At 55.1% G+C, this 10,243-nt stretch overlaps 1 protein-coding gene across 1 annotated transcript in view; it reads left to right on the top strand.

The window, feature by feature from the left end:
* Positions 1-10,243, top strand: part of LOC102419880 (solute carrier family 2, facilitated glucose transporter member 9) — a gene marked incomplete at its 3' end in the record, with an annotated part of 41,719 nt that overhangs the window by 28,239 nt on the left and 3,237 nt on the right. The window contains exons 6-7 of the mRNA XM_023745689.1: positions 5,845-6,005; positions 9,089-9,213. Coding sequence (XP_023601457.1) covers positions 5,845-6,005; positions 9,089-9,213 — 286 coding nt within the window. The remainder of the gene's footprint in view (positions 1-5,844; positions 6,006-9,088; positions 9,214-10,243) is intronic.

The raw sequence follows: 10,243 nt of genomic DNA, 5'->3' as shown, positions 1-10,243 counted from the left end.
CCCCCTGGAGCTGGGTGGTGCGGGATGCTGCAAACCTTGGAAGGCAGGTTCTGTGCCAGCTGGGGGTCTGGGGGGACCGGGCAGAGAGAAGCACTGGCCCCCGCCTTCGAAGGGGGAGGTGGGAGACACAGAAACAGACGATGGCGATCATGAGTGGGGCCCTCAGTTCCTTGAGGCTGGAGTGTGAGTGTCCTGGGAGTGTGAGTGTCCTTCCTAGAGGGGGGCCCCCCCAGAGGAGCTGGAGCAGATCCTGAGGGTCTTAGTCCAGGGCAAGGAGCACGGAGTCTGGGGGGACACAGAGGGGCCACCGTCTCCTCCTTGTTCTGTTTGTGTCCATGCCTTTTCATCTGAGCAAGAGGGCACCCGGGAACCTGCTGGTTAGCATCCACTGCTGCCTTCTGTTTTCCCTGGAACCGGGTCATCAGGAGCAATGTCTCCAGGCCCCCAACACCGCCCTGCTGCTGGGCAGGGCAAGGTTTGCTTCTCACCTGGGCTGTTAGGTGCCCCCCATTCCGGGGGGTGCTGGCTTCTGCAGGGCCTGCCGCCGCCCTTGGGGCAAGGTGGGTGGGTGTGAGGGGGTAGTTCCTGGAGGAGGCGATGCCCGCTGTGTCTGGAGGGTGGAGCGGAGGCACAGAGGCCTGGGGTGCGAAACACCTGCAGGGACACCGCAGGAACGCAGGCGAGACGTGGCTGGGGCCAGGTGTGTTTGGAGCGCGTAGGGCGGGAGCGAAGAGGCAGCCAAGAGCCAGGCTGTGGACATTTTTAAAAATATTTTTTTAAGTGTATTTTTATTGTTTAAAGTATTACAGTGTCCCTATTTTTCCCCATTTTTAAATTTGTTTTTAAATTTTTTTTTATCTGTTTACTCTGTGTAAGTTCATTTGAAAAATTGATTGTGATGCTGAAAACAGTTTGCAAGCCAGCGAGTGGAAATGGCCCGCCTGAGTCTCACGGCGCTCAAGGGCTTTGGACCAGCATCCTGAGAGGGGGATCTGATTGGCCCGCGTTTGCCCTTCAAAGAGGCCTGGGAACCTGCACTCTTGCTTCATCCTGAGGGTGGAGCGGAGGCACAGAGGCCTGGGATGCGAAAGTTCAGTGAAACTCAGCAGAGGGTGGGGGCCCTTGCGCTCCTGGCCGGAGGAGGGAGTGTAACGCTTGAACCTGGGATGGAATGACACGGGTGGAGCGACGACTGTGGGAACACGAGCAAGGGACAACTCCGTCATTGTTTCAAAATTGGGTTTTTTTGTTGTGTGGTTTGTTATTTGTTTTTTTTTAAATTCTCACCTGAGGATATTTTTTTTCCATTGATTTTCAGACAGAGTGGAAGGGAGGGAGGAGGGGAGGAGAGCGAGACACACACATTGGTTGGTTGCCTCCCACATGCACCCCAGTGGGGCTGGAGATCAAACCCAGAACCGAGGTACGTGCCCTTGACCGGGAATCAAACCCACCCCCGTGGGTCCACGGGCCGATACCTAACCACTGAGCCAAACCAGTCAGGGCCAACATGGTTTCAGTGAACAAACTTTGTTTTCCAGAGCAGTTTTAGGTTCGCAGCAAAGCTGAGCAGAAAGTACAGATTTCCCGTGTACCCCTTGGCCCCGCCACACACTTACACGCGGCGTCCCCCACCGTCCACATCTCCACAGGGCGGTGCGTGTGTCACAACCCGGGACCTGTCTTGACACATCAAGGTCCATAGTTCACAGTAAGGTTCCTGCTTGGTGCTGTACGTTCTATGGGTTTTGACAAATGTATAACGACCTATGTCCACCACTGCAATATCTACAAAATAGATTTTTTTCATTTTTAAGGCTTTGTCTAAATATACTTTTCCCCCCTAAGATTGTTTATATATCCTTTTTTGACTTAATACTTACATCATCAGCATTTTTCCATGTTGTCGCAAATTCTCCATCCCGGGATTTATTATTATTATTATTGATTTCAGAGAGGAAAGGAGAGGGAAGGAGAAATAGAAAAATCAGACGATGAGAGAGAATCATTGGTGGGCTGCCTCCCGCAAGCCCTCTACAGACGGTCCTTGGGTTACGTCGGACTCAACATATGTCGTTTCGTGGTTACGTCACCATGTCCTATTTATTTATATTAAAAAAATGTTCTGTCATTTCGACGTATGTACATACGTGCTTGATGCTTTTTATTGTTCATTTACCACAAGTAAAGGTCAGGAATTGTTATCTTTCTTTTAAATTTTGTTTACGGTTTCCCTTCATTACTGCTGTGTCTGTGCTCCATGTGAGTGACGTAGGTGCTCATGTAGGTGGGTTTCGACTTATGGCGAAAATCGCGTTACGTCGTAGGAACAGATCTCCCACGTAACCTGAGGACCTACTATACTGGAGATCGAGCCTGAAAACTGGGCAAGTGCCCTGATAGGAAATTGAACCTTGACCTCCTGGTTCATGTGGTGACAACCGCTGAGCCACAGGGGCTGGGCTGGCCCCAGATTTCTCAGCGCTGTGTGCTGCTGCCCCTCCTGCCTTCCTATGTGGCCGCTTAGGTTGCTATCAATTTTTCTCAAGTACAGTGGGTCCTTGACTTACGAGTTTAATTCGTTCTGAGACCGAGCTCGTTAACTCAAATTACTCTGTCAACTCAATGCAAAAAATCGGCCGAGAGACAGCTGGTATCTCAAAAAACTCGTTAGTCGGTACACTCGTAAGTCAAGGCCCCACTGTAATTGTGCATTGTTTAAGTTGGGAGCTGTGAGTCATGGTTGGGTTGGGATTGGAGCTGGCAGAGCTGCCTGATTGGGAAGTTGGGGGGCCCTCTCCAGGCCTGGGTGCTGGCATCTTGCTAGTCCTGACTGTGGGTGCTGGCCCTGCCTGCTTCCCGCTGCGGGGAGAGGGGGGGTGGTAGCCGCTTGGTGGAGCTGGGAAGCCTGCCATTTGGGTTCAGAATGCTCTCATTTCACAAGTTCCTCTGGGAAAATGCCTGTGTTGTGCCTCACGGGGGAGCTCGGGAAGCTCTGCTGAGCGGGGAGGGGCTGAGGGGGCTGCCGGACACGGACATGGGAGCAGAGGCTCGGCCGGCCCACTCGGCGGGAGCGTGCTGGTGTGATCACACCTAGACAAGTCGAACTAGAAACATGCTGTTTCTGATCCGCAGGAGAAAGGCATTGGGATTTGATGAGCACCTACTATGTGCTGGCCATCATGCCAAGGGCCACACACCTCATGTAACTCTTCCAGCAGCCCCACCTGCAGGCCCCGGTCATTATTCCTGTTCTACAAAGATGCTATTCCAGGACCAGTGCTCACACCTGCCCCCTGAGCGTGGGCTGAAGAGATGTTCCTTGAGGGTCTCGCTGCCTCCAGGCTGATATGAACAACGCGAGCAGCTTACAGGAATGAACACATTTGCCCTTTTCGTCCCTGTCAGCCAGCGGCCCCACAGGAGGCGCAGACATGCTCTCAGAGCCAACGGCATGTCCACGTGGATGTGCCGTCCACCCATCCCCCCTCCCCCGCCCTCCACACACACACAACTCTGCGATCTCCCCAGGGAGGCGGGGTGTCCAGCAGGAGAGAGGCTCAGGATTGCCCTCGTTCTAATAAACAGGCTGTTTGGGACACTCGGGTCTGCCTGCCTCTGCCTGGAGCCAACGAGCAAATGGAACTTTCTTCATGTTCTAGAGCAGGAAACCCTCAGGCCATGGGTGGGGAGGGAGGGCCAGAGAGCCATGCAAGTCCGTCCCTCCCTATCGCCGGCATCTCGCTTCCTCTCTCAGCACTGAGAGAGCCAGCAGTGGGCGCCAAGCATTCTCGGCTGCCTAGAGTCTCTAGAAGCTTCCTTCCCACCTGTCAGTTAGCCAAGTCCCGGGAGCCACAGAGTGGGGAGAGAGCACCCCACACTGAAGAGCCGTCAGAACTGGAGCCGGGCAGGTACCCGAGGACCTGGGAGGGTGTCCGGTCCGAGACCACCCCCAGGTCCGATGCCTCACCAGGGAGACTCCCGGCACCGGCAAGCTCACAGCTGTGACTTAATTCAGTGAAAGGACCAGAAGCAGAATCAGCAAAGGAAAAGGCGTGGGGGGTGGGGGAGTTCAGCTGAAACAGGCTCCAGCTTCTCAGGGCGCTCTCAGCAGAGGCTCCCGGTGCACACTCGGCCCCCGGTGCACACTTGCGCACACTCAGGCCCGGGCACACACTTGGCCTCTGGTGCACACTCGGGCCCCACCCTGAGCTGGGACAACACCCGTGAGGTGTCCACGGGGAAGCTCATCGGAGATTCGGCATCAGGGTTTTTGTCAGCCGCTTGGCAAGTCCCCAGTTCCCGTCTTGGAGCTGATCAGCCTGCGCCAGGCTGTGAGAGACCAGGCCCGGGAGCAGCTCTGCTTGGTCCCAGGAATGGTGGGGGCCCTCCCGAACCCACAGTCCCCGGAGCCAGCCCAGGGCCACGGCGCCAGCAGGCCTTTTGGGAGAGCAGCCTCGGGCCGTGTTGCGGTGGGGGAGGCCTGAGCTCTGCTACGCGGGGACCTTCGGTGGCACTGCGGGGCTCGTGGGGTGTCGTCCGTGTGGCCCTCACTTCCCAGAGCCTGGCTTGGCGGTGGGCACCCTCATAAGGACGTCCGTACGCTTCTCCTGGCTGCACAGGCGTGTGGCCTGTCTTCACAGATCCCTCGGGCCTGGGCCGTGTTACACAGCACAAAGTGGCACCTCATTGCGCTGCTGACTAATGATGTTGAGCATCGTGTCATGAGCTTACTGGGCACTTGAGTTTTCTCTGTCGTCTGTTCGAGTCTTTTGCTCATTTTTAAAGTGGGCCGTCTGCCTTCCCATTGACGTGTTAGAGTTCTTCATCGCCTGTGGATGTCGGTCCTTTGCAGCAGATGCGTTGCAGATGTGTGGCCTCAGCGTGCGCCTGTCTTTCCTTGTTGTCAAGGTGGCCTTTGAAGAACAGAACTTGTCGATTTCGATGAAATGCAAATGAGTGCTTTGTTCTCCTTTGCTGGCTGGAGTTTTCTGTGTCTGGTGTCTTGGCCCACCCTGAGGACAGAGCTTTTTCTCTAACGTGAGGGATGTGCGTTTCAAACACTTGCCCAGGTGGTTCTGCTGGCACCGAAGTTGGAGAGGCCCAGGTATCATGGTCGCTCTAGGTTTGGAGGCCGATCTGAGTCTGATTCCCAGGTTTCCCACTTACTAAGCAAGTCACATTGTCTCTCAGAGCCTCAGTTTCTCTAACTGCAAAATGAGGTAAAAAAATAGGGCCCATCTGCCCGGCCGGTGTGGCTCAGCGATTGAGTGTCGACGCATGAACCAGGAGGTCACTGGTTTCATTCCTGGTCAGGGCACATGCCCAGGTTGCCCGATCCCCAGGAAGGGGTGTGCAGGAGGCAGCTGATCAATGATTCTCTCTCCTCATTGATGTTTCTATCTCTCTTTCCCTTTCCCTTTCTCCGCCCTAGCCGGCTTGGCTCAGTGGATAGAGTGTCAGCCTGCAGACCAGTGGGTCCTGGATTCGATTCCAGACAAGGGCACGTACCTGGGTTGCAGGCTTCCCCCAGCCCAGGGCCCTAACTGGGGCGCGTGCAGGAGAAACAATTGATGTGTTTCTCTCACATCAATGTTTCTCTCTGTCTTTCCCTCTCTCTAAAAATCAATGGGAAAGCATCCTTGGATGAGAATTAACAAAACAAACAAACAAAAAGTAGGGCCCATCCACAGACTTTGTCAGAAGGTTCCGTGATTAAGGCTCAGGCAGAACCTAGCGCCGTCCTGGCCTGAGACCCGTTCTGCAGCAGCTGCTGGTCTCATCGCAGCTGCTCCGGGGTGCAGGAGGGAGCAGGGGGAGTAACGGTGTGTTGTTTGCTTTCAGTACATCAAGGCCTTTTACAATGAGACGTGGGAGAGGAGGCACGGATACCCGATCGACCCCGACACCCTGACGCTGCTCTGGTCGGTCACCGTGTCCATATTCGCCATCGGTGGACTCGCGGGGACGTTCATGGTGAAGCCGATGGGAAAGTTTTGTGGGAGGTCAGTGGGGGCTGTCTGTGTTGGGGGATCCCCTCCATCATGCTCATAATATATCTGTGTCCCGTCAGGACCCCGCAGACAACGAAATGCCACGTAGTTCAGCTGGAGAGGCTTGAATGTCGGGAGGGCGAGGGGTGGAAATAGGGTCCCAGAGGCCACGGGGCAGGGAAGCCACGGACAACGGGCTGCCCAGGTTGGGGAGGTCAAAACTCTACTGTCCGAACAGGGAGGGAGCCGGGAAGAAACACCCTGGCCTCTCTCTCCTCCAACCCGCCTCTCCCCCGAATCTGCTGCCCGCGCCGCCCATTGGTCTAACCCAGTGGTCAGCAAACTGCGGCTCGCGAGCCACATGCGGCTCTTTGGCCCCTTGAGTGCAGCTCTTCCACAAAATACCGAATTCTGCGCATGGGCCACGAAGTTTCAATCGCACTATACGTGCGCGCCCGCACATGGTATTTTGTGGAACAGCCACACTCAAGGGGCCAAAGAGCCGCATGTGGCTCGCGAGCCGCAGTTTGCCAACCACTGGTCTAACCCAAGTGGAAGCCAGAAGAATCAGGAGCGCTCTGAGTTAGGTCCAGAGGACCAGGCCCCGAGGCACGGAGCCGGCGGAGCCACGGCACAGCACGGTGTCTGCGGGATCGCTCCCTGTGCGCACAGAGCTCTGCTTGTTAAAACATCCGGCGCTCAGACAGTCTTCCGTAAGAAACCCCGAACCCGAGCAGATGGCACAGGAAAAGGGTCGCTGGGGTTGGGCCCGGGATGCCGTGGGCCAGCAAGTCCTGCCTCCCCAACTGGGCAGGTGTGTGGTGTGGGGCTTGCACCTCCCTCTCGGCCAGCGCTCTCCCCGCGTGTACGGCGAAGGCGATGACGGTGGCCTCAGCAGTGTGGCAGCCGCAGAAGCGAAAGGAAAGCCAAAGAGGAAACGCATTTGGGAGGCACTAAACTTCTAAGTGATGGATCCTCGGAGGCGGAGAGATTCGGTCAAAGGTGTGGGTTGTCGTGCCCCGGGCAGCTGCCGACTCCTGTTTGCATCACGACAGAGTGAAAGCCGAATTGGGGTGAAGGCTCGGCTGGAACCGTCACTCCGGGGGGAGGAGAAGCAGCAGGCACTGAAGACAGTTACCGTCTATCCCCCTCCGGCTACTGCCGAGCTCGACCGACAACGCTTCCTACACGTGACGCATGGAGGCCCACGAGGCCCAGCAGGCGGCCCAGGTTCCGAAGAATGCACATGACCCGAAATTCAGATCCGGGTCTGTGTGGCCACCAGCCCGCTCTTGCTGTCACATGGTGTCAATGCCATGCTGCTTGAGGCCTCATTATTCATCCCCCGTGAGGGCCCTCGGGGAGGCTGAGGAGGCTGAGCTCCGTGTGCAGGGCTGGGGTCAGGGCCAGCGGGAGGGGCTGGAGAGAAGTTCAGATGGAGCTGGGCATCCTGGGAGTCTGGGGCGTGGTCACCGGCAGGTCCACCGTGGGGCCCATCCCGGCCAGGGCACGTTAAACTCGTCTGTGATTTGGGAAAGGGGTGAGGACAGAGAGGGTGTGAGCCGCCCCAATATCTGGTCTCAGAGATGCAGGCTCCTTGTCTGCTGGACCTTCGGGCTTGGAGAAGTCTGTCCACAGAGAATAGTTTCTAAGTCCCAGTCCCTCACTCGGGGCCATTTGTCCTCGGCTCGCATGGCTCTAGTGACAGACCCCTTGCTCCCTCATGAGACAGGATGATGCCATGTTGGTGCCCAGGCGCTGGCTGCAGGCCCAGCTCCACGCCTGGACTCTGATACCCACGGCTCGTGGGGCCCGGGACGCGTGCCTCAAAGTCTTCGTGCTTCACGCAGTTCATGGCCTCTCTGGAGGCCCTGGTGTTACCTGCTTTTTGTGTATCTTCTCTGAGGCTTGTGGCCATCTCTACACCAAAGCTCTACCCCCCCCACACACCCCTTTTCACACAGATAATTTCACAGTCTCTACAGTGCTGTACCTTGCTCATTGCATTCACGGCGTGACTTGGAGATCTTTCCATATGAGACCAGAGGGTTGTCTCTGACTCAGTGTCTGCACTAGGCAGATGCATCATCACTTCCTTCCGTAGTTCCTCGTTAACGGACACTGGGTCGTTTCTGTCATTTGCTATCAGAGACGATGTGGCAGTGAGCAGCCTTTCAATCATCACTGAGTTGCATAGGTCAGTAAGTCGGGGATTCTCCAAGAAGATGTAGGAAGGGGAGGGGAATTAGGGCAAGTTTGAGATAAGTCAGAACCGGTGAAAAGAGCTCTGGCTCCAAAGAGCAGTAACAAGGCCCCCTTGCAAGTGCCCAGCTTCTTACAACCGATAACACAGTTGACCACCTGTTAACTCGCTGGGTCTTTAGGGGACAGCATCCTGCGAGAGGCTAAGGTGTTTGCCCAGCTCCTTGACGCACCAGCTCTCGGACCTCAACCAAGTTTCTCATCTGTCCTGGTTAACTTCTCTATGAAACAGGAATAGGACCTTGGCCCACCTGAGAGGGTCGTTTTGAGCAGTTAGAAGAGCTACTTGTGTAAAGAGCTTATAATGACGTCTGTCACGGAGCAGGGTTCGCTACCGTGAGCGAGGATGACCACGTTGCAGGCGAGGAAGGACAACACGGAGCAATCCAGTGCGAAGTCACCGGCTCATAAAGAGAGAGCAGGTGCAGGAGCCTGGTCCCAGGCCCCCCACAGGTCATGCTGCTAAGCCACGGCGTCTAAGCGATGTGTCCGCAAAACAGTGGGAACGGTCCCGGCACAGAGCGATTCGTGGGCGTGATCATCAACCCCAGGGTGACCCCAGAGGGAGCGAGCACCTGGCTCAGGATCACACAGCCAGAGGTGGCTGTGGGGGGCCAGTGGGGACACCGCTCCTGGGATGGACAGCCTCCTGGTCAGGCCTCCTCATCAAACCCTCTCTTTTTGTAAATTTATTTTTTATTGAATGTATTGGGGTGACATTGGTTAATAAAATTATATCGGTGCCAGGTATATGATTCTACGGTACATCACCTATAGAGTGTTCTGTGTGTTTGCCACCCCAAGTCAAGTCTGAACCCCTCCTTTCCCTCCAGGAAGTGCACATTACTGGTCAACAATATCTTCGCGATTACCGCCGCGCTGCTGATGGCCTGCTCGCTCCAGGCAGGAGCCTTTGAAATGCTCATCGTGGGCCGCTTCGTCATGGGCGTGGATGGAGGTGAGGCTCCCGGTGGCCGGGAGGGGCAGTGACAATTCCTGGGGGTGCTGCTAAATCCCGCGAGGGCACCAAAGCTCAGAGACGTGGACCAGTAAATGGTTAAGGGCAGGGCTACGGGTTCTGCTGGTTTCTGCCACTTCCCTGGGTTAATTTCATTACCTTGTCTGTATCAGTTAGGCCTTATCTTACTGCATAAAAGTAAAAAATCAACCCGAAACATAATGGCATAAAGCAAATACCATTTGCTGAGCCTGCAGCTCTGAGGGTAGGCCAGGCGGCTCTGGGCGCGCAGCGGTGTTCTGTTTGCGGAAGACTGTGCTGCCCACTCTCCCAGGGGTGCGAGCCCATGTTGGCTGCGTTAGAAGGTCTCCAGTGGACAACGATGGATGTTTCTAAGTAACCCAATACAAAGCGGCTAAGGGGTTGAACAGGCACCTACACAAAGTGGCCAATAGGTACATAGATTGCATCAGTAATTAAGGAAATGCACATTAAAGCCACAATGGCTACAATTGAAAAATTTGTTAATGCCAAATACTGGTGACTATGTGGAGCAAAGGTAAATTGGTATGAACGTGGAGGAAATTGGCTTAACTACTAGCACTGAACATGCACACATTATGACTACAATGTATTTAACAACTTACATACATACGTGTGCAATGAGAGTCTTGTGCAAGAGTGTTCATGGGTTGCTATTAGTATTGACCCCAAACTGGAAAGCACTGAAGTGTCCACCAATAGGAGGGTAGATAAGTTGTGGTATATTTATACATTGGAATACTACAAGCAGTGAAAGTGAACGAGTTATAGCTACATGCTACAACATTAATGTATTTCAGTAAAAGAGGTGAGACACATCCTCTCAGTGCACACCACCCTTACCACCATCACCATCACCACCACCACCACCACCACCACCATCACCACCACCACCACCACCACCACCACCACCACCACCACCAACAACAACACCATCACCACCATCACCACCACCACCATTACCATCACCACCACCACCATCACCACC

The sequence above is a fragment of the Myotis lucifugus genome, unplaced genomic scaffold (assembly GCF_000147115.1).
Source record: "Myotis lucifugus unplaced genomic scaffold, Myoluc2.0 scaffold_567, whole genome shotgun sequence".
NCBI classification, from domain to species: Eukaryota; Metazoa; Chordata; class Mammalia; order Chiroptera; family Vespertilionidae; genus Myotis; species Myotis lucifugus.
Note: the sequence above shows the minus strand (reverse complement) of the source record. Positions and strands in the feature narration are given on the sequence as shown.